The 26,465-nt window shown below is 31.9% G+C and overlaps 1 protein-coding gene across 2 annotated transcripts in view; it reads right to left on the reverse strand.

The window, feature by feature from the left end:
• Positions 1–1,240: 1,240 nt before the first annotated feature.
• Positions 1,241–26,465, reverse strand: part of Uba2 (Ubiquitin-like activating enzyme 2) — a 142,515-nt gene continuing 117,290 nt past the window's right edge. The window contains exons 6-8 of one of the 2 annotated variants that reach the window (XM_074170792.1): positions 18,262–18,626; positions 13,574–13,760; positions 1,241–1,475 (exon numbers count right to left, since the gene is read on the reverse strand). In XM_074170792.1, coding sequence (XP_074026893.1) covers positions 1,291–1,475; positions 13,574–13,760; positions 18,262–18,626 — 737 coding nt within the window. In that variant the 3' untranslated portion in view covers positions 1,241–1,290. Of the gene's footprint in view, positions 1,479–13,573; positions 13,761–18,261; positions 18,627–26,465 lie in introns of both variants that reach the window. The other variant, XM_074170787.1, reaches the window with a different exon arrangement.

The following is a 26,465-nucleotide window of genomic DNA, read 5'->3' on the forward strand; positions in this document are numbered from 1 at the left end:
GGTGTGTGTGTGTGTGTGTGTGTGTTTACAGTTGTGTGTGTGTGTGTGTGTGTGTGTGATTATTCCACGTGAGTTTTTTATCTGAAAAGATTACTAAAAAAATATATTTCTGCAGAGGTTTTCAATGATTTCCCTTCTATTCAAAATAACAAGATTTACTGTAACATTTTTATAAAGAATTGGACAGTAGGAATTTATCAACATCAAGGACTGTACTATTTTCAGCACAATAGATTTGGACTTCCATTTGATTAGTATAGTGTCATCTACATATATAATTGGATATCCTATTTTATAAAATTACTGGGAAGGCCTGTAATGAATATATTGAATAGTCTGGGTAATAGACACGACCATGAGGTATACCCAGTTTGTTTGAAGGTGGTTGACAATGTTTCATGGTGTATTTCATCAGTTCGGACTTCCATTGTCTAATATGATATAAATTGATTTGAAATCCCTGAAAAAAATAAAAAGATTGAACAAAAAACTGAAATTGCAAGGAAATAACATACAAGCTACAACCAGAAAATAAAAAATTGAAATATTAATGAAAGCCGAAAATTTAAAAATATTATTAACAAAAAATGAAATCCCTGAAAAAAATTAAAAGATTAAACAAAAAACTGAAATTGCAAGGAAATAACATACAAGCTATAACCAGAAAATAAAAAATTGAAATAATAATAAAAGCCGAAAATTTAAAAATATTATTAACAAAAAATGAAATCCCTGAAAAAATTAAAAGATTAAACAAAAAACTGAAATTGCAAGGAAATAACATACAAGCTACAACCAGAAAATAAAAAATTGAAATATTAATAAAAGCCGAAAATTTAAAAATATTATTAACAAAAAATGAAAAATAACTGTGATAAGTGTTATCACCTGAAGGCGATTGTGGATACTAAAAATCGAAACGTCATGATGTAACTTGGTTTGGAATCTTTCAATTTTCATTTTTTGTTAATATTTTTTAATTTTCGGCTTTTATTAATATTTCAATTTTTTATTTTCTGATTGTAGCTTGTATGTTATTTCTCTGTAATTTCAGTTTTTCGTTTAATAAAATTGTTATTTTCAGTTAATCTTTTTATTTTTTTCAGGGATTTCAAATCAATTTATATTATATTAGACAATGGAAATATATAATGGAACTGATGAAATATACCCAGTTTGGTTTCGATTAGGTCAAACTCAATAAAACACATGAAACACCAACACTAATAAAACACATTAATGAATTACCACAAAATATATTATTACAAAATAAAAAAATAGCCAGATTCCTTAGGATTCTATGATACACAAGTCTTCATCCACTTCATCTTCTGGAGGGTTGAGTTTCCTTCTCTTAGACGACCCTTCCTGGGGGTCTTCTTCTGGAGGATCTTCCTGATCGTCATCCATTATCATCAAATCATCATCACTGTCTACGTCCTTCGCCTCTACTCCATTTTTGGTCTCAGATTCTACTGCTAAAAAAAATTGGTTACTAAACTCACTGAAATTATAGAATGATAACCTTTTGGAGATCTAGGTGTTTCATTTTGAGAAAATCTTCGTAATATCATAAACAACTCAGTCAAAATCAGAACTACCGGAGTGCCCTCCTTCCAGATTATAGCAGAGGGTCGAATAGACCCACTCACTTCATTTAGACCTACCCCTCCTTTTATACGATAAGATTATCGGACATATTATCAGAACAAGCTTTCAAATGACTTGTGGCTTCAATTTAACGGAAAAATTGGATATGTTTTAATCCAAATCAGATAACAGCCACAAAGCTCAAAAAAAATTATTGGTTGTTATTTTTTGAAGATAATTTTCTATTATAAATTTGTCAAAATATTATCTCATTGTCAAAAGCCATCTATAAATTCACATTCTAATAGGTGGAACTGTAACCTCTGACTTGAAATATATCTATTGAAAATAGTTTTCCCACTTCTAAACAAAAAATACAGTCTCTAGTCAAGCGTTTCGCTAACAAAGTTAGCATGATCAGGAGTTCAAGAGACTCATCTCCTGATGATGCTAACTGGGTTAGCGAAATGCGCGTCGTGAGACATTATTTCTGTTCAGGTATATTCACAAAATGAAAATAGATTTCAATACTTTTATACAGATAAGCAAAATATAGATTCAACAACAGAAAAGTGGCTTGTATTATTTCTCTTTTGTGTTTCGTAAAATTATCATTTATATATACTCTCTCTTTAAAATGTTTTTTCGTTAACTAGCTTTTTTCCCCCTACACGGGGGGAAGACAGCTGGTTCACAAAAAAACAGTTTAAAACTTCAAGAATACCAAGAAGATAATCAGTGAAAGACTTTTTTGGATGAGACAATATTTCTTAGTTTTTTCGAGTACATAATCTTTAATATTTTGAAAAATAAACAAAGCTATATCAAAAGAGAATCTGCTGAAAGGTAATGAATGACTAACTGAAAAGCTCCCCCAAAAAGTTATTGCGTAATATAACCATCAAAGGGTCTTATTCACAATATGAGTCTATTCATCACGACAGTGTTAAAAAAGATATAATCAGATATTCATATGATTTGCTTAAGGTAGTTTGAAGCTCTCAATAAAATTGGTAAAACCAATAATCCGCATAATACACAATCATATAAAACCCAACATCACACTCGAATGTTGAAAGTGCTTTTCAAACCGAGATGGAAGCACCACTGAAGAAGATGGCCATGCGTGCTAGCGTTGAAAAGAAATTTCGCAAGAGACGCACAAATTCTAGACATAGAACAACCAATGAACGAACAGAGATAAGAAAATGATAAAAGTACAAATGTTATTAAACAAGGACTTCCTATTGATACAGGATATCCAAAAATCTTAAGAGAAGAAATGGAAAACTGTATAAAAACAGGAATGGGACTAACAGTAGATATAAATGAAGCAAGAAAACAGGGCAATAAGGTATGTTTCGTAGAATAATAAACTATGCAAGAGAAGCTCAAAGTAATGCAAAATAAAAACATTTTAAAGAGAAAGTATACGTAAATGATAATCTCACAAAACAAGAAAGAGAAATACAAGCCCAAATAAGAAAAATTGTCTAAAGAGAAGGAAGATAATGGAGAAAACGTAGAAGTGAGACACCAGAAACTAATTATAAACAACATAGTCGGTCGGTAGCCAGGCGTTTCAACGTGGGTGCTCGTTCACTCATTCGAATTGACTGCCGTGTTGGTCGGTGGTTCAAGCCCTAGTCTGAACGATCGATTTTTACTTGCTATCGTCCAACCCGTGTTAGGAATCACACGTTAAAAGGTAAGACCTCGTTAATCCTTAGCTCGCACAAGTTTCGACTTCTGAGGGTTGTCGTTCGTAGGGGTGCGACAGCTGGTTAACGGAAAAACAGACAGATTTTAAACAGATAGATAGTGTGAAAATAGAAATCGAAAATGAAGTCGCTAGAGGAAGTGAAAAACAATAACACAATAAACTAGCAGTTCAAAGTCAATTCCGACTAATAAATGAACAAAAATACGGGAAATCACAACAACAAAAAACAAAAAAAGAAATATATATTGAAAATAGGACCATGAAACTTAAAGAGATGTTATCAAGCTGGTAAACTGGAACATTTAATAAAAGAAGTTGAAAAATACCCATTTTAAGTATTGACCAGAAGATCACATACACATACATGCACCCTTGGAAGAAAAAACTGTATAGATCAAAGAACAATTCTACAATGAACAACGCCAAGTTTTTGAAAGCATCCCCAAGTACAATCTAAAAATTGTTTCAGGAGATGCAAACGCAACAATAGGCAGAGAAGAAATCACTCCAACGATTGGAAAATATAGATATAAAATCGAATACAATAGGCATTTTCTAAAGATCACTCCAACGATTGGAAAATATAGATATAAAATCGAATACAATAGGCATTTTCTAAAGATTGTAGAGCTTATTTAACAATAGGTTATGATCAACTGTGTCAAAAACACGACTCAGATCGAAAAATAGAGCAAAGGGATTTTTTTATCTATCAGATATTGATAGATTTATGTACATAATACTTTAGTGGCAGTTTCAATGGATTTTTCATGTCTGAACCCGTGTTGACAATTTGAAATGAGATTGTTCTGTTGCAAAACACAAGTGAATCGTAAATTGAAAGTTCTGTCAATTACCTTGGCAAACTGGTATTGTAAGCATACATTCCTATAATTGCCAACATCTTCTTCAGATCTTTTACCCTTATAAATTAGGGCTGATTTTGATATCTTTATAACCTTTGGATAATGTCCATCAACAAACGACATGTTTGCATTTCATTAGTTCGGACTTCCATTGTCTAATATGATATAAATTGATTTGAAATCCCTGAAAGAATCTGTAAAAAATTAAAAAGAATAGCTGAAAAATAACAATTATATCATGCAGAAAAAAAACTGATATTACAATGAAATTAAATACAAGCAACAGCCAAAAAATTGAACTATTAACACGAGATTAAAATTAAAAAATTATCAACAAGAAATGAAAATTAAGAATTAAAAGATTCCAAACCAAGTTGCTTCACGGCGTTTTGATTGTGGATACTAACAATCGAGATTGAAATTAAAAAATTATTAACAAGAAATGAAAATTAAAAATTGAAAGATTCCAAACCAAGTTACTTCACAACGTTTCGATTGTGGATACTAACAATCGAGACGTCGTGAACTAACTTGGTTTGGAATCTTTTAGTTTTTAATTTTCATTTCTTGTTAATAATTTTTTAATTTTAATCTTGTGTTAATAGTTCAATTTTTGATTTTTTGGTTGTTGCTTGTATTTTATTTCATTGTAATTTCAGTTTTTTGCTTAATATAATTGTTATTTTTCAGCTAATCTTTTTAATTTTTTACAGATTCTTTCAAATCAATTTATATCATATTAGACAATGAAAGTCCGAACTAATGCAATGCACCACGAAACATTGTCAACGACCTTTATACAAACGACGTGTTTATTATGTGTGATAGTGGATAATATATTAAATCAACAACTTTTTTACAGCTTTTCACAGATATCTACACCCGCTGAGATTTTTTTATGGTTTCATAGATCTCCTGTGGTGTGGATGGTCTTAAAAATATAGTACTACGTATTGAAAAATTTACGTTTCATGTAAATCTGATAAGTATGAGTGATCAATATTCATTGACATAATGCATAAATTAGAAAATATTACATCTATGGCAGTTGAAACGGTAGTAGAAATTCGAGTTGCTTTGTTAATGTGATTTATCATATCAAATTCCTTGAAAAAATTTCAGATAAAAAATTTAAGTTGATATCACCGCATACAACATATTTTTTTTTCATAGATAAGGCTCATCAGACCATACATGCTCTTTCTTTAAATATATCTAGATTGCTGGAAAATGTTATATACACAGACACTACAAATAATTTGCCTATTTCAAGTGGATTCTCCAATCATAACTACGGTTGCTACAAAGTGTTTTTCAATGCTGTTATTGTATGTCACCGGTTTCCAGACAAGACTAAGATTTAAAAAAAATACATAATCGCCAAGATTAAATTCTTTCCAACCAAATAAGTTTATAAGGGGGTAGCTTCTCAATCAAAGACATGTTATTTCATACATTTTCAATCATACAGATAATGTCAACAAAACGACATGAAACAAACGTAATATGTCTGATGGTTTTTAAAATAGTAATATTATCAACACGAAAAAACTACTTTTTGAGCCCCGAAGAAGATTTTAATTAAATTCGAAACGTCGGCAAGAGAACAATTGTTTACAAAAAATGTATCCTGTTACCCAACCAATCTTTTTTCAGAAAAATTATTGGATCACTAAACTAGTTAACTGAGTATTTACAATGTTTTCTCTGTTATTTGACGTTAGTTCTGATGAAACATTTTTTACTTGGTTTTCCTGTCCTACCGCCTGTCTAAAAAAGAATTAGGTCTATCCTCCACCTAATTTAGGAATGTAGGCTTTCCGGGTATTGTCATCTTTAGTGGCGTGGTCGAAGTAGTCTTAGAATTAAGGATCATAAAAATTATTTCTGTACTAATAAATACCATAAGGATTCGTTTACATCAACTGTCTTCTCTCTCAAATATGATGAGATGACTTCTTTCGATACATCTGATTTAACCTTATACTAAGAACAACCACACCTTCAGTTCTTCGCTTTTGAATCTTCTTTGGCTGTCACTTTCTCCTCCTAATTTTTTCGATGGATCTCTTCTTTTCTTTTCTTCCCACAATCCTTCAGTATCTTCAGGTTCACCACTTTTGTCCATATACAGTGTAGTCCACTAAAAATGCAACGAATGGGAAACTTTTTTATTATCGATTTCTCAGAAAATTTTATTCTTGACAAAAGGTGGTGCATGTTCCAAAACTATATATACCAAGTGTACCTGAAATGGCTTTATAACAAACACCATACAGGATAGGCCAAAAAATATAAAATTCGTTCAAGAGTAAAGTACCCTTATTTCAAAAAATATAGAAATATATTGAAGAGAAAAGTTGCTTAGAATTAAAAGTTATGTTCAGATACGAAGTCATGGCCTGCAATTCGATTTTTTTCTTTTGGAAAATTTTGAATTACCCCGTATGATACATATTTTTACTATTTTGATTTAATATGTATTTGAAGTATCCACAATCAAATCAGTTTGGAGTATTTTTTATCAAATTAAAGTGTATTTGTAAAATTTACTTGGATTTGTATTTTTTTAGGTGACCGTCAACTTCATGTTTGTTGCAACAATATTTAACAGAACTGTAGAATAAAACAAATAGACTTTTTAACGAGGCAAATACTTTACTAAGTATAATGTTCATATGAATAAACTGTCAAAATCTATCGCAGGTAGCCACGAACAAAAAAGAACCAATAAGCGATAGTACAGAAAAATACAGTAGGTAACTTAACAACTTAACAGGTGCTAACAATAAAAATTATCGAACGTCTCTGTATGTCCACCTTCTCTTGCGATGCATCTAATTGTTCACTCATAAAATTCGTTTAATGTAGATCGCAATACATTAGTGGGAATATTTCTGCAATGAACTCGTATTGAAGTTTCAAGCTCATCAACTATTGAAGGGGCGATCTCTGTAGACTTTTTGTTTTAAGTATCCCCACAAGAAATAATCTAGAGGTGTAAGGTCTGGAGAACGAGGAGGCCATCGAGGATCGGTATTTCGTCCTAACCATTTATTACGAAATGTCCTATTCAGCCACTGAGAAACATTTCTAGTAGAATGGGCAGAACATCCGTCATGTTGAAACCATAACTTTTGCCGTTCTCCTTATACCATATCATCCAAAAACTATCCTATTTCAGTTTCCAAAAAGTTCAAGTACCTGTCACCATTCAAATTCTCGCGAAAAAAAAACGGACATAGTAATTTATCATTTAATATACCACACCAAAAGTTTTTTTTCTGATAGTATTGATTTGTTGTCAATAATAAAATTTGGGTTGACATCTGACCACCATCTGCAATTTTGTGATGATAGAACCCCATTTGTTGTAAAAGTAGATTCATTTCCAAACAGAATACATCGATGAAAATCTCATTGTTCTTCTATTTCACTCTAAATCTACATGGAAAAAATCCATAGTCTCTTTCTTGAAATGTACAAATGAATGTAGGTTTGTAAGCATGGTACTTATGTTTCTTGAGAATACGCTTCACAGAGGTTTTTTTATGCCGGTATAATCACTAATTTCTTGGGTGGACCTTCTACGATTTTATACTACTGCTTGAGGTACGTCAAGCTCGTATTTTACAAATACACTTCAATTTGATAAAAAATACTCCAAACTGATTTGATTGTGGCTACTTCAAATACATATTAAATTAAAATAGTAAAAATATGTATCATACGGGGGTAATTGAAAATTTTCCAAAAGAAAAAAAATCGAATAGCAGGCCATGACTTCGTATCTGAACATAACATTCAATTCTAAGCAACTTTTCTCTTCAACATATTTCTATATTTTTTGGAAATAAGGGTACTTTACTCTTGAACGAACTTTATATTTTTTGGCCTATCCTGAATGGTGTTTGTCATAAAGACATTTCAGGTACACTTGGTATAGTTTTGGAACATGCACCAACTTTTGTCAATAATAAAATTTTCTCAGAAACCGATAATAAAAAAGTTTCCCATTTGTTGCAGACTTAGTGGACCACACTGTATATGTACTCATTCATTTCAGATGTTTGGGCTTGTTTTAGTTATTCCAAACGGATTATTTTCTGCGATTCATCTGCAGTTCTGGAGTGGTTTGGCAACGCTGCTGTATTCCAACTATTCGAGGCATTGTCAAGACAAGATACCTCTTTTTGTTTAAGAACTTCATTGTGACGTTTTTTGTTGGTTTCCTGAGGTTTTTTACTTGCATAATGATTGATATTTTCTTTAAGTAATTGATTCTCTTCAAGAGCGTATTACTGTCAACCTGTCTTACAAATTTTCCTTCTTGTTGAAAAAAATGCTCGCGTTCAGCCTATTCCCAAAATGGGCATGGAAAATCTTCCAAATAACTATGGACCAGTCGCTTTGCTATTAGTTATATAAAAAAACATGAAGAAAGCCGTAAACCACCATATGCTTGAGTATTTGGAAGGCTAAAACATCTTGAGCGATCATCAATATGGCTTTCGGAAACAAAGATCAACAGGTAACCTTCCATCGTATGTCACCTATATTTTGAATAACGCAATCAAGAAACATGGAGAGTCAAGAGTTGTTGCGCTTGATATTTCTAAGGCCTTTGACCGTGTGTGGCATAAGGGTTTGCTAGCCAAACTTCGATGCTGTGGCTTGTTGGATCATTTTTGTGTATGGCTCTCCAGCTTCCGGAAAGAACGTTTCCTGCAACTTGCCGTCGATGAATATCACTCGAATACTTTTACCATTAACGCTGGTGTTCCCAGGAATCCAGATTGTCTCCAACCTTTTTTTTGTTGTATATCAACGACTTATTAGATTCCAGGACATTGGCAGCGAACGCACATGTTCATCAGTAGCAGGAGGTTGCATATCTTAATGAGGATCTATAAGTGAATTCGAATTGGGAAGAAAGTAACCAGGTTCGATTCAATGCCACAAAAACCCAGGTATCGGTTTTCTCCAAAAAGATAAATGTCTCCGAACCAGATATAATAATGTAAGGACAGACAATACTGCTTTCTGCTTCGATAAGCTTGTTGGGGGGTTAAAATGGGCAACAATATGTCTTGGCACAATTAGGTCGCTGGAATTAAATATAATAATAATAATAATAATCTTTATTTCAAAAATATGCCGACTATTACAGTTTGTACACAGACAACATGGAATAAAATTATGGCAACAAAAAAAGAAAAAGACTACGTATTCTCATAAATATATACATTTTTATAATTCGGTTTGGTCTGAATAGTCACTAACACTATATGGTTCTAAATCTATTAAATATTTTTTTATTTCTTTCTTAGATTTCTTTATGCTCCTCAAATCTTTGATTCGATTAGGCAATTTATTGTACAGCTTCATTGATATGTAATGAGGAGTTTTTTCTGTTATTGTTAACCTATGTATAGGGAGCACAAAATCATTTCTTCTTGTTCCATAGGAATGTTGATTAATATTGTTAAAAAACAGATGTCTATTTTTTAATACAAACATTGAGCATTCATAAATATAATAAAGAGCATATATCATCACTATCCCATTATTCTTGAAGACATATTTACACGATTGATTATACTTCAAATTACTCATCATTCTGATTGCTCTTTTCTGAAATACAAATATTTTATTTACATTACTATCGCTTCCCCAAAATATGATTTCATATCTAGCTACAGACTCAATATTGGAAAAATATGAAATTTTTACCGATTCTTTGTTGAGATATTTGTGAACCACCCTTAGTCCATAAGAAATTTTGCTCAATTTGTTAGCTGTATAATCTGTTTGTTCCATTTCAAGAATTTAACAATATGAAGTCCTAGAAATTTGGTGTCTTCTGAATATTTTATAGTAATGTTTTCAATATTCAAATTTTGAGGTCGTTCTATCTGTAATTGATTAATTCTAAAATGTATAAGATTAGTTTTAGATTCATTCAAAATTACCCTATTCCTAGTGAACCATTCTTTTGTATCGTTAAACATTTCCATACTTGTTTTTACTACTTCGTCTTTAGATACGTTTCGAGCCTTAGCTAGTTCATCGACTCTATTTAAAAATGAAAACAAAGAATTACTTTCTCCGTTGAATTTTGTTATATTCCATTCGTAAACGGAAATGGATTTCTGAATAGGGTTGTTGATAACTGACATTCTAGGAATCTGTAAAGTACTATTCATATCTACAACGGTTGCAACATTTGGTAAAGGGTTTTCATTTACGATTGTACTATCATATAACAGAGCTTCCAATTCGATACAGGTAGCATAACTTTCGTTTTTGAAATCTTGAATGGAATCCGCGTCTTCGTTTTGGGGAATTACAATTCTCTGAACTCTAAACTAATATAAATAAGTCGCGATTTAATTTTTTGAAAACCAGAATCTGTTTCTGGACCACTGAAATCATTAATAATTGTTCTGAGCTGATCTAAAGTATCAGTAATAATAATTTTTTCTGTTTCAAAAACATATTCAGGATCAATCAAAGCAATTATCTCCTTATCATCCATGCTACTATTAGCCAAACGTGTATTCAATATTTTTATTTTTATAGTCATATCTTTTTTGGTTACTATATTTCTCAAGCGCAACTCATAATTAAGTTCTTCGGATAGAAGGTAAATTGTTTTCATGTGTGTTATATTCATGATCAAAAAATAAATAGGTACCAAAGAAAAAATAGATGTTTATGAAAAACTTGGGGTCCAGCCTGTACACTATCATATGTACATTTACACTCACAATTGCGAGCTTAAATAATTATCTAAATAAATATTCGATGAATGAACAGAAGTTTTTTTTTCAACGAAGCAAAGAGAGTGAAAAACAAAGAAGGAATTCATTAAAACCTGTTAACGTTTTTTTCTATATTTTTTGTGCTCCTAATAAAAAACACTTTATCTTTAATAAAAATGATAGAAATGCTTTGATACTGTTAAGTCTCAAAAATATTCGTAAGCATGAAACTCAGTCATTTATTTTAATTAGAAAATAATTAATAATCAATAAAATATGTTCAGGCCCCACGTTGGGCACCAAAAATGTTTCCCCTTTTATTTGGGCTTTCTCAGTATTTTTTTTGAGAGCAAATGGGTCGTGAGTTAGAGTTAACAACTAAAAAAAATTAGAAGTTGAAATTATTTCTAGATAAGGAAAGGGCGCCAATTAGTTTGAGCTCATAAGTGAAAATTTAGATTATAGATATAATTAATCAACTAATAAATCAATTATAATTAGAAATAGATGGAATATCAAGAAAAGAAAGAATATTGTTGAGACTTATCTTCAAATAAACATTTTACATATATACAATTAAAAAAAAAGATGTATCAAGAATGATTCGCAAAATATCCCCAATTATAGCAATAATTTTTTTATATATATAAATACACCTCGGAGGCAATCAATAATAAGTAATTACCATAGCATTCGCATACGTATGTTCAGGCTTTACACCATAAATATATATATTTTATTGATAAATATTTTATTAAAACAACGATAAAAATAAAATAAAAACAACAATAAGAATTAATTGGCGCTCCGGGGCGACTTCATTGATTCCAGTGGCGCATTTGCTTTTTCAGCTGCAGGAAAACCCGGAAAAACCTGCAGCACCACATCATCTGAAGATCTTGATCTAACAATGTACTCTCTCTTATAAAAAAAATGTAGGGTGTCTCCAGAGGCTCCAATAAATTCAATGCATCGTCAGAACACTTTGTGACACGACTTTCGTCAAACTTAAACCAGTCCATTTCGTCTTTGACCAAGGCGTAATAATGACGAAATTCAACGCCAGAACCACAGTGAACAATGACTGCATGAATATTATAATAGTGGTCTGCTAGGTTGAAATGTTCATCTATTTCTAACCTTCCAAAGAGTTTCTTGCTTCGTTAGAGGTTGAGTCTTGTTTGAAAATCATCAGTGTTATTATTAGATAAATTATATATGATCTTTTAAGCTTTGAATGTAACTTTTCAAAGGAATAAAAAACAAATGTCACACCTTGACAAAATCATCTACAAACCTAATAGCTGAAAAATTGAGGATTCCATCCATAAACCACGTCCTAGATATTGATATTGGTACTTCAACTTGGTGGTCTCAATAACTCTGATTACATAAATAATTTTTAACGGATCAATGCTCTATCCCAATATTTTCCACGAAGAATGTTGTGTGAAATAGGAACCCAAAAAAAGGTAAAAGAAAAGAGACCTGGAAGTGAAACGAGGATTCATAACAGATTGGTTTGAGTGAAACAAGGAAAGCTTACTGTTGAGTTGTATGGAGTTGCCACACCAGAAAACTGTATACACCTCAGTAACTTTTGAAGCTTTTTAAAGCTCTGATCAGCCTTTTTTTGGAGTATTGTTCTCATGTATGGAGCTCCGCTCCTAAGCATACCCTGAAGCTGCTGGATTCCATCCAGAAAAGAGCCTTCTGCCTGATTAGAGACGCGAACATCACTTGCAACCTTGACAGTCTGGAACATCGAAGAAAGGTTGGAGATTTGTGTCTCTTTAATAGATACTTTCACATTTGATTCCACCCAGAGTGGTACATATCAGCAATACGCGACGGACTGTGACTGCTCATGATTTCAAGGTTCAACTCAGTATACCTCGAACTTGACTGTTTAAGAACTCTTTCATTTGGAGGACTGCGCTCGAGTGGAATAAACTTCCCGAGAACGTGTTGAAACACATGGATAATTTCAACAGAAAAGAAGAAGCGGTGAACCTCAATCGAATATGGAATCCCATTCTAAGAAGTTCAAGGATAGCAAACAGCATGACGCCAGATAGAAAAAGGTCAATAAATCTTACTGACCAATTGCCTAATCCAGATACAGGTATTAGCAATTTAAACTACTTGACACAGCATCAATACGCGTTACGAAAGGGTAATATTCAGTCATCGGATATTTACCCAGGATGTATAAACCTCGCGCCAGCCCCAGGAAGATATTCCAAAAATTCACGGCCTTCGACCCCGAAAAATAGTGACACAATTAAGTTTGTTGTAAATTTTTTGAGTGACCGCTCCAGATTAGATTTTTGTCCAAAAACGTTCATTGGTTGTGCATGAATCACTGCTGAAATCTCTCCTGATAAATAATTTCATTGAAAAATATTTCGATTTACTCAGAATAAGTTTATTGCGTTGACACCAAGCACCGATTTTATCTTATAGGTATTGCATTTATTTTCTCTGTTAACAATTTTTTTTCCAGGTACAGTAATTGCTGAGTCATCAGCAAACATAGTTATAAAAATTAATACATTATTTATTAATTATTTTTAATATTCATTTCACTCAATATCTAAATTGGAAAAATTAAGAAGGAAATAGCTCACCGTTTAATGGCTCTTTGGCTTTCAGATCTTCTGGATTAGCTACTACTTTGAAGGAGGGATCCTCTTTATTCTTTGCCTCGTAATGATTTATTGCAACTGTTAGTTCGTAATTTTGCAAGAAATCATCACATTTCAGAATGCTTCCGTCAACTATCCCAATTTCATTTAATTTTTTGTTATCATTAGCCTGAAACAGACAAAAAGTATGAGTTTAAACTTTGAGGCAGGACTGATAATTGTTAATAATTTATCGATCAATCAAATATTTTTCACTATCTGAAAAATTTTACATCCTATTGACAAGTTGATACCAAAGCCCATAAATAAAGCATTCTTGATCCAAAAATGTTGAATCATAACTCTAATTTCAATTAGGTGCCTTGCAATGAAAGATACAGAGAAAGGCAGAAGACAAATCTTGTTTGGTGTCTTACGGCTTTGCTTTGCAACAGAACTTCTTTGGGAGCCTATCATTGACATTCGTGATTTGAGGAGATGTCCATTCTTAGTAATAATCATATTGATGGTGAAATTATCAATCAATATGAAGTCTCCTAATGAAAAAATCAAAATAGCATCAATCAATTAATTACAGAATGATGAGGATATAAAGGATAAAATAAAGATAATAAAAATAAATATTAAATAAAAATTCATAAATAAGAAAATTCTATCACTACTATTTCTACTGGAAAAACCTTTGCATATTGTTTTATTAACACTTATGACAACCTATTAGGTTGTTTCTAACAGGAATCAGTATCAGCCAAGTGTTCAAACTACAGAGTCTTCATTCTACAGAAACACATCCAGAGATTGTTACAGATGTATACAAAAAGCAGTTTTGCGGCATCCACGTAACTGTTACAATTTTCAATCATTTGAATTGCTGTTATTACTTCATATTTAAAACAAACAGTGAATGAACACATAGGAAAAATATTCCGAATAATTATAATGAATGGAGAATAGACATATATTACACTTCAGAAACATAATGCACAAACCAAAATAAATCACCTGTTATTCAATTTATTCACTAGTCCTATTATTGACAGAGCCATCTAGACAGAGATAATTGTGGTAAGTGGGTGAAGGAAATCCTGTGACGTCATAATAAGACTGAATCTGTTAGTTCATAAATGTTATTTGTAAATAACAGTAGCAGCTTTCAAAAATAACAGTTTTTTCCATCACTAACATGGACAAGAGAGTGCTTGTACAACTCATATTATACAGGGTCCTGCAACAGTGGCGCGGTGTTCCATATCTCTATATAGGAAGCAGATAGGAATCTAATTTTCTATAATATTACCTTATTGCTCGAGCTCGACAAAATAAAAATATTGGCGGTCACACAGGGTGTTCGATTTTTTCTGGGCGGATCCCAACTGTGTCTTTTTGAATGGCAACCTATATTTTTTATCGCTTTTTCGGTTTCTTCATAGAAAATAAAATAAACTTTATGTATCTGCACTTCGAAAATATTGACGGTTTTCGAGATATCTAGCATGACAGGTTTTTTTTTTCCAATATTCGTCACTCAGAATATTTGAAATTATAAAGTGGTGCCAAGTCCAGTTGAAATTTTTTTTTGGTCGAATATTCTACATTGGTAACTCTCTCAAACGATATATCTGAAATCGACCTGTGATATACAGGGTATGAAAAACCGCTTGCCAAATATTGTAAATGAAAATTTGCAAAATCTTCCTTATATTAAATGGAACACCCTGTATATTATTGATCCATAAGAAGCGCCAACGAAACCTCTACAAATTTCATTAAGTATTCCCTATGGCTAAGTTCAATAGTTTTTCTTAAATGAGCATTTCTTTCGAAAAATGGTCATTTTTTCAAAGCGAAATCCATTTGACGACTGATAAGAATATACAAAAAATACCCTTTCCTTAAAATATCGCCCATTCCTAAAATTACCTGTTGCTAGATAAACAAGTTGCGAATTACACCACAAAATGGACGTTCTTGAATAGTTACAATAATTTCAAAAATCTCGGAATTTGTGCCATATTCTTTCGGTCTAAAACAACCTTTCAGCGAATGAAATATTTATTGGAAATCAAGTAGTCTGGCAAATGACAGAACAAAATATTTGGCTGCAAATGAATATTGAAATTTTTAGTCAATCGTGAAGTTGAACTGTCGGTATAATTTCATCAGAATGTTGTTATCAAAAAGTGATTTGATTGATATGATTTTCATATTAGGTGAATCAGACAGGAATTGTTTATTGGCAAGTAGAATTTATTCTCAACGGTATCCAGATAGAAGGCATCCAGATGAAAGATCTTTCCGAAAGGTCTTGGGACGATTCGTTGAAACTGGATCTATTAATTATTCCAAACATGAGCGCATCAAGCCAGCTACTAATGAAGATAATGAATTGCAAGTTCTTCTTGCTGTTGAAGAAGATCCTGTAGGAGTCAACGACAAATTGGGGAAATAGTGGATATAAGTGAGAGATCAGTGCAACGAGTATTGAAGAAACATCGCTTGCATCCATACCACGTTCAGTTACATCAAGAACTACTGTATGCTGATTTCGAGAAAAGAGTGAGATTTTGCAATTGGGCCATGAACAAAATTCGTCGAAACGAATATTTTTTCAATAATATTTTATGATCGGATGAATCGACATTCCATAAAAATGGATTTGTAAATCGACATAATTACCATTATTATGCGACAGAAAATCCTCACTTATTGAGACAGGTGGATTATCAACATAGGTGGTCGATAAATGTCTGGGGAGGCATCATTGGAGAATATGTAATTGGTCCATACTTTTTTGAGGGACATATGAATGGTGCAATGTATCTCAATTTCTTACGAAATGATTTACCAGGTTTGTTAGATGATATTCCTCTTGACCTCCGCAATAGAATGTGGTTACAACATGATGGTGCACCTGCTCACTATTCGGCAGAAGTGAGAGATCATCTAAATGAAGTATTTCCCAATAAATGGATAGGACGGAATGGGCCTGTACGGTGGCCCGCTAGATCACCAGATTTGACGAAACTAGATTTTTTCTTATGGGGATACATAAAAAATATGGTTTACGTTGAGCCACCAACTTCTCCCGAAAATATGCGACTTAGAATAACGAATGCTTTTCGCAGCATTACACCAGCTGTCTTGCGCAGGGTAGAACAGTCTTTCAAACATAGACTTCAGCTCTGCATTCAAGAAAATGGAAGATATGTTGAACATATTTTATAAAAGTTTCATTATCAACCTTAATTAAACTCTCCCTTTTGTAGTTTTGTAATTTGCCAGTTGACAAATTTGAATATCTAGAACTCAAGCTCTGAATGAATATAATAACATGAAAAAAATAGTTATTTATAATGTTCCTTTCTTTTAACTTGTTTGGTTTGATATTGCACGATTTATGAGTGAAATTCTGCATCCAATGAAAAAATAATTTTCCATTTAGCAAAAAGTGATAGGTACATACATTTATTTCGTTAAATATTTGTTTGGACACCTTCTAATGTACAAAATTGAAACAAGATATCTTTCGTATATTTTTATCAGTCGTCAAATGGATTTCGCTTTGAAAAATGACCATTTTTCGAAAGAAATGCTCATTTAAGAAAAACTATTGAACTTAGCCATAGGGAATACTTAATGAAATTTGTAGAGGTTTCGTTGGCGCTTCTTATGGATCAATAATATACAGGGTGTTCCATTTAATCTAAGGAAGATTTTGCAAATTTTCATTTACAATATTTGGTAAGCAATTTTTCATACCCTGTATATCACAGGTCGATTTCAGATATATCGTTTGAGAGAGTTACCAATGTAGAATATTCGACCAAAAAAAAATTTCAACTGGACTTGGCACCACTTTATAATTTCAAATATTCTGAGTGACGAATATTGGAAAAAAAAAACTGTCATGCTAGATATCTCGAAAACCGTCAATATTTTCGAAGTGCAGATATACATAAAGTTTATTTTATTTTCTATGAAGAAACCGAAAAAGCGATAAAAAATATAGGTTGCCATTTAAAAAGACACAGTTGGGATCCGCCCAGAAAAAATCGAACACCCTGTGTGACCGCCAATATTTTTATTTTGTCGAGCTCGAGCAATAAGGTAATATTATAGAAAATTAGATTCCTATCTGCTTCTTATATAGAGATATGGAACACCGCGCCACTGTTGCAGGACCCTGTATACACAATTTAACAAGTGTTGTCAACTCAACATTCATTCTCAAACAAATATTGAATACCTACACGCTGAAACTGGAAGTGATTCGAAAGTAATGCGAAAACTCTATTGACATATCTTTCACCTTTACAATATCTCAAAAAATATTTTAGAAGTTATGACTTGTCTAAAAGATTCTTTGGCACTTGGTATGTTTGTAATCATGACCCAGTCTCTACTCTATTGGCAAGAGTAAGTTCATGAATGTAATCTTGGCAGTTTTTTTGTGAAAGACTTTCAACAATGACCTAATTTTGAAATAATTAGAATAAACATATTTCTCCAGCGCTGTACAATAATTCTACTCCTAATAGTAATGACTAATATCTGAACAATTCGAACATTTGAAACTGTTGTTTAAATCCCAGGGAATAGGGATTCTTTCACTGAAAATCTCAAAATAAGAAAAAATAATAATCTGTATGAGACAACATGAAAATACAAACCTCAGTCTCTCCCTCTTCAGAAGAAATGACAACCATCCCTTTTCCATCCAATACTGCATCAGGTGCTACCATATTCAAATGTTTCTTCAGAACTTCTGTTTCAAATTCCTTAACAGTCATGACTTCCACATTAACAAAAACATTCACAAATGGTTTAGGACTACATACATAACAAGTGGGGTTAGCCTTAGAAATTTGTTTGTCTGATGCCAGCACAAACTTGGAATGAATCGATTTTTTTCTGAGGTAAATGGATGGACATTTCTCGAACTCCTGAATGATCACTCTGAAGGCATGCAGAACTACCAAGCCCGCAATCATGGCATTGGCAGTGGCTATGGCTGGTATGATATTTCCTGCAATAGCTGAAAAAAAAATTTTATTATTCTTTAAGGTACTATAGTTCGTTCAATATTGTCTGAGAGTAAAAGAATTTCAAGAATGCAAACATGTCGCTACATCAAAGAAAGCAACATAGTCGTCTCAAGCAAATAGCACTGCAATTCACCCACAAAATCATTAAGATATGTCTACCCTCTATATTCCTTGAGGACGCCGCTAACGAGTCATTAAAATAGGGATATGCGACAAAGAACGCGAAAACACCGACAAAGAATGCGAAAATACCGCCAAAAGAAGCGCTCGATTTTTTTTCTAATATTACGTTTAAGATAATATTAATAGGCGTCGGACTGGGGGGTATTAATATAAATTTTCCATTGATATATTCTGTATGATGAGAAGATAATCAAAATATGGTGAAAACTAATTTTGTTTAAATATTTTATTTTGGGAAAGACCTTCTATAGATCTATAAAATAATCAGAATATTAAATTTAAAAATAAATACAAATGTAGAAAGGGCAAAAAGTTACTGCATTTGATAAATTAGCTTTTTGGAAAAAAAATCAAATGTCATTAACTTGAATTTAAAAAATTTTGTATATTAAAAGAAATATGTATCATCTGGTGACGTTAAGACTCTATCCATTTTCTTCATCCAACCTATTTGTATCAAAACATTATAATTTGTAGTTATGATTCGTTTTTTGATGACACTGATAATATCAAATTGATCGTCGGTATGATAATGAAGATGGCTAAAGTAATCGAAACATCACCAGATAAGTATACAAATAGAATAGATTTCCGCGGTTAGAAATTTGAACATCTGATTACGAGTTGAACCGCGTTCAAAATTTTGCGTTGTTCGACGTTTCGGCTTCGACTTTGACATTTTCAGGAAGTAGAAAAGTGTAGCTGCACTGAGAGATACAATTTATATATTCTTGTTGGTTTGGCAATGAAGATTCATATTCCTCATTGGATTTTATAGTTGATTCAGAAACAATTTTATAGATTTAATGGGAATATTCACTTCGAATAAGACATTGCGATAATTTTAATCTGAAAAAAGTCTACAGGGATTCGTTAAGTGATTCTTCACTGGATGAATCAGTTTCATTAGGATTGATGACAACTGGAATAATTTTTTCTGATAATGAGTGTATGCGATCATCCAGATCCCACATCTTTGCTTCGATTCTGATTGTTTTGTGGATACATTTTTCCAAAGCGTTTTGGTCGACTGTTTCCAGAGCACTTTACTTACACAGCTTGAAGATCTTATTATTCCTTGCGATTCCTTTAACTTGAGCCCAAACCAACTCAATTAGATTCAATTCACAGTGATAAGGCGGCAACCGAAGAACCGACATTCCTTTAGTCTTCGCCATCTCATCGGTGACATACCTGACGAATTTTGACTTATGACGTTTAGCTAAGTTAAGGAGCTCCGTTTTTAACATGGTCGATTCAAAAGGAATAGCTTTCATTTGTAGCCACTGAGTAGTATCGACTTTCTTCCAACACGACGTCGGCAGCTTCGCGACTCGTCTACTGTGGTAACTTGCGTTATCCATTACTATTACGGATCCATGCGGAAGTTTTACAAGTATGTTTTTAAACCATTCTTCGAATACTGTGGCATCCATTCCTTGATGTTATACCCCTTTTTTTTCGATTCAAACACCATCAATCCATCTTTCACGAATCCTTCACTGCCGCCTATGTGAGTGATGATAAGAAGACGACCTTTTCCAACTAGAATTTTCAAACCAGTGGACCAACCTTTTATAAAGGCTTGTCTTCCACTTTTGATGTTCTGATCTTGCCAAACCTTCGAGACGATATGACCCTCATTGACCAATGTTTCATCCAAATAAAAAATAGATTTACCTAGTGTTCTGGGTTTCTTTATTTCTCTTAAATAGTTTCTTCTCCATTCTACAATCTCTGATTTTTCTATTAACATGCTCTTTCTATCTTGCTTTCCAAAAGTGAAAATCAGCTCATGTAATATATTCCATAATCGAGTTCTTCTTATATCAGGAAAAAAACTGTTTTCACGAATAACTGACAAAACTTTATTTAATGTACGTATTTCGTTTTTTATGTAAGAAGAATGTACTGTTCTCCACTAGAATTCTTGACTTCTTCATCGATAACCAAACACTTTCTACCAGTGGATATTTTCGGCTCGAAAAAGTTGTTGTTTTCCTTGAGTTCCTTGAGAATTCTAAAAATTGTCGATCTATTGACACCGGTCATACTCGCGCATTTTTTCACTACTTCCTCCTTACTTTTTCTTTCAGACGGATATTGTTTTCTTAAAGAATTATATATATTCATAACAATTGTTTTTTCATTTATATTCAATGGTGACAATTTCGGACGCTTCACGATTCCCAAACAACTAGCTTCCACGTTACATAGCTGTTTATTCAACGCGCTCTCGAAGTAAACTGAAGAATATCACGAATAACCGCGCTAAAAAGCCAAGTCGGTCTTATTGATAGGTGCGATGTGTCTGTTGACAGAGAACTAAACATATTTTAACATTTGTCACAGTATATTTGTTATTTTGTTTGTTATGAATGATATTTTTCAAGAATAAATATTGTATTTTCGTCGTATAATTTATTCAACTCGTTGAGAGTAAATAATTTGAATGCAGTACGCCTATGGTACTAATATATATATATATATATATATATATATATATATATATATATATATATATATATATATATATATGAAATCTAGAAAGGTTAGTGCAGTCAAGCTGCTGGAAAATACTTCCATGAAAATCAAAAAATAAATAGATAAGTACTTCTTGATCATTCCCATATTGATTTCAATTCAAGAGCCACCGGTAGACAGCTGTTTCAGCCTATTGGGCATCATCAGTACCGGGCAGGCGGTCCTCGATTGAAGACAAAATGAAAAAAAACAAGAAAGTACTTAATAAAAATGGCTGCATAAACGCAAGCGAAACATAAGTGGAAGCACCTATTGGTGTGACACCCAAGTCAACTTGCCAAGTTTTTATGTCAGTGTTGGTGGTTTGACCAAGCAACCGACAACTGCGGTAGCAGAAATTTGGGAAACTAACCTGAAATACCATCGGAAAACGAATCCACATGTTTCTAGAAATGATATGAAATCTAGAAAGGTTAATGCAGTCAAGCTGCTGAAAAATACTTGCATGAAAATCAAATTGAAATCAATGATCATCAATATGGGAATGATCAAGAAGTACTTATCTATATATATATATATATATATATATATATATATATATATATATATATATATATATATATATATATATATATATAAATCTAGAAAGGTTAATGCAGTCAAGCTGCTGGAAAATAATTCCAAGAAAATCAAAAAATAAATAGATAAGTACTTTTTGATCATTCCCATATTGATTTCAATTGAAGAGCCACCATAAGTTCCACTTATGTTTCGCTTGCGTTTACGCAGCTATTTTTATGAAATACTTTCTTGGTTTTTTTCTCATTTTGTCTTCAATCGAGGAATGCCTGCCCGGTACTGACGATGCACAATAGGCTGAAACAGCTGTCTACCGGTGGCTCAATTGAAATCAATATGGGAATGATCAAAAAACTACTTATCTATTTATTTCATATATATATATATATATATATATATATATATATATATATATATTATATATAGAAGAAGAACTTTATTTCCAGATAGGCAAGCCTAATATAAACATAATTAATGTACTTTATCTAAATATAATACATAAAAATCAAAATAAATTAGTCTATTATAACCAAATAACAGAAAATCACAAAAAAAAAAAAAAACTATATCGCACATATTATATATAGGATACACCTTTACATATTTACTTATATATTCATTCAAAACAAAGTCTTAGTTATTATATTTTAAATATAAATTAGCTTTAATTCAGTTTTTCGTTATGAATGTTATCAAGTCCCTCGTGAATAGACGGAATAGACGGAGAGAAGAAGAGTTTTTTATGTTATTTGGTAATTTATTGAAACTGTCCAGACCTTTGAAAAATAACGAGTTCATACTGCTACGTGAATTTGTCTTTGGGATGTGAAAATTGGTATTCGATCTAGTATCATGATGATGTACTTCACTATTTGTGATTAAAAGGTTTACTAAGTATGTTGGTTGCAATTCATTTATTATTTTAAATATAAATATCATAGTTTGATAATACAATCGTTGAGAGACATTAAGCCACCTTAAACTACAGAGATATTATATACAGGTGTCATTCTATTGCAGAGTAATATTATTCGCATTCCACGATTTTGTAATTTTTGTAATTGATTTAATTTGTTCTGATTCAAGAGATATAAGAGAGTCCTGCAAAAATCGTAATGAGGTTTTATTATGCAATTATAGCACGTTATTTTGGCATACACTGATAATACAGATGTCACTCTAGAAAAAAAATACAGTTTCTTTGATATTTTGCTTATTATATAGTCATTATATATATTATCATTCAATGGAATTGTATTACCTACAATGATCCCTAGATACTTAATTTTACTCACTATTTCTACATCAGTTTCGTTAATTTTGACTGTGTTTCTCCCAATTTTATTTTGTTTATACTTTGTTTTAATGATCATCGCCTTAGTTTTAGTGATATTAAGTTTCAGTTTATTTATTCGAAGGTACAACTCAATATTTTTCAATGAATTATTCATCTTTTCAATAGCGACTTGCAAGGTTTTATCGTAGGTATATATTAATGTATTATCTGCAAATAAGTTAATCACATGATCACCATCTACGTAATTGATATCGTTTACATAAATCAGAAATAGTAAAGGTCCTAATACACTACCTTGTGGAACTCCAAAATCATTCACTAACTCTTGTGAGTAGCGCCTATTAATTTTTGTTATTTGACTCCACGAACTGAGGTAACTTTTCATCCACTTCAAAGCTACATCACCAATACCATAATATTTGAGCTTTTGGATTAATATATATCTGTCTACTGTTTCGAATGCCCTCTTTAAATCCGAGAATGTACAAACAACGTAATTATCTTTATCAATTTTTTTCTTTCCGATTTGTTATTGAGAACTGTAAGGCAGCCTCACACGAATGTTTTTTTCTGAAGCCTGACTGACAACCTAAAAGTAACCTGTTTTCATCAAAGTATTTGTTGAGTTCCTCATATACTGCTAATTCCAATACTTTTTCAAGGGTTGGAAGAGTATTGATAGGATGCTTCATAAATATTATTTATTTTTGGTATTGGTATTACTGTGCTTATTTTGAAGTGTTGGGAAAATTGACCTGTTTGACACGTATTAATAAAGTTCAGTATAACATGCCCCAAGGTGTTGAATGTCTCTTTTAGAAATAGACTGTTCATTATCTCAGATCTATTAATTTTATTTATTGAAAATATTATATTTTTCAACTGCGGCAAGTCTATCTGTTTAAAAGAATTTAATTTACAAAACGAAACTGTTTGAACTCCAGTTTGACTCAGAATTTATATTGTTTACAAGTTCACCTATAGGTACTATTGACAAAATACTCATTGAATGCATTTCCAATATCAATTTCTGTGCTACAAACTTTTATTTGATCACCGACATTGAATACTATCTTTTCAAAATTATAACTTTCAATTGGATTTATGAATGATTTTAAATATTTCCACATTTCTTTCGCATTATGTTTATTTTCATCAATTTTCTGTTCATAATAACGCACTTTCTTTACTTTTAACATATTCACATAGTCATTTCTCACTCTCTTATAATTCCCCCAATGTATATGTTTACTTAAGTTTGTAGTTTGTTTGAATTTCTTATAAGCTAAATCTCTTTGTTTTGCTTTGATTTTCAATTCACTATCATAGTATAGGACTTGATTTGATTTTATTTTCACAGTATGTTCTGGTGCTACCTGATCAACAATATCTAGAAAGTTTTTTGTTATATTCTCCAATATCACATCAACGTTAACTGAATTCATATTCCAGTTACTGGACAATAGCTCAATGTTTATGTTATGATAGGTATCTACGTTCATTTTTCTAATTTGCTTGAATGTTTCCCCTAACGTGATATTTACATTAGAGAGATATGATAGAGTGGTCAGTTAGTTTTGGATTGTCATGAACAACTGCTCGATTAGAATCAATATTTGTTACAACATAATCTATAAGAGTAGAGCTATGCTGCGTACACCGTGTTTTTGTATTTACAATTTGATCTACTCCATACATATTAAATAAATGTTTGACCTTTTTGGTATAGAAGAAATCATCATCCTCATAGTCCATATTGAAGTCGCCAATCATCAGACATTTTTTTCCTATAAAGTATATCTCCAGAATGTCCTCTAATGTATCTGAAAATGTTCCATGATTTGAGCTTGTTGAATGGTAGATACCACCGATGTGCCACTTTTATGACTTTATCCTTACACTTATAAACTGTATCCAAAAGTTCCCAAAAAATTTTAGATTTGATAACTCTATAATCTATTCCTACTCGAACATATATTAATACTCCACCAGTTCGTCGACTTTTGTTATCGCACCGAACTACGTTATAGTTATTTATGCTGATTTCAAAATTTTGTATGTCTGATGTTGTTCTTGATTCACTCAAGATGATGAATGATGGATTCAATACTGCAATGCTAGTTATAATATCTGTTTTGTGTGCGATAAAACTCTGAATATTTAAATAAATTATATCCTCATTATACTGTAGTGGTTGACTATTAGGCTTCACTAATTGTTTTTTGGAATATTTTTATTATTTGAATTCGCCTTGTATATACTGCTGCTGGAACAGACTGTAAGTACCTGATTGTTTTCGAATTATCTCCATTTGCAATAAGTTTATTCAACTTCTCTTTTACTTGCTTGTAATATGCTCTTTGCTTTCTTGTTTGATCGCCGAATTTCATCACTGGCTTCAATTTATCTTTTGATCTCCAAAACTTCCTTAACATCTTCAAGATTAGCAAAAGTTACTTTCAGTAATCTGTTGAGTCCATTTCCAAATTTACCTATTCTTTGCACTTTGATACGAGTGTCGGTTATGTTGACATTATTAATTAGACCAAGGATTGTTTGTATTTCTTCTGCATTCCTTTCGGCTCTGTTAGGATCAGACGATTCACAAATATTCTTAAATATAACATTTTTCGCACAATATTTTCTTTCTTCTATTTCTGCTATAACTTGTTCAAACTGAACACTAGAGTTTATTTGTTCACTATTAGTTTGAGTTTCAATTTGGCTTTCTTTCATTTCTTTCAGCTCACCAATTCTTGATTCCAAGTTATCAATCTTATTTAAGAGCACCGGCAGGATTCTAAAACCCTGCTCACATTCATCGCATAAAAATATCAATTTTTTTTCTTCAAAGTCATGCACCTCAACTCCGTACTAGACTATATATATATATATATATATATATATATATATATATATATATATATATATATATATATATATATATATATATATATATCTGTTTAAAAAAAATCTGTTTTTCCGTTAATCAGCTGCCGTCCCCATACGAAAGACAACTCTCAGAAGTTAAGAAACTTGTGCGAGCTAAAGACTAACGAGGTCTTACCTTTTAACGTGTGATTCCGAAGACAGATATATATATATATATATATGTATGTATTTCTATATTTCTATCTTTTGGTAACCAAGTGTTGCCCATTCTTACACTTGGCTGCACCATACTGATGATGGGCCAAAAGCCCGAAACACGTGTCTATGGTTTGCCACTTTCATGAGTGCTATGTCCGATATTAACTTCTGTTTCTATATCAAGACACTCAATAAC

The sequence above is a fragment of the Leptinotarsa decemlineata genome, unplaced genomic scaffold (assembly GCF_025532065.1).
Source record: "Leptinotarsa decemlineata unplaced genomic scaffold, Ldec_3_MD MMD2_P_RNA_scaffold_11, whole genome shotgun sequence".
NCBI lineage: Eukaryota > Metazoa > Arthropoda > Insecta > Coleoptera > Chrysomelidae > Leptinotarsa > Leptinotarsa decemlineata.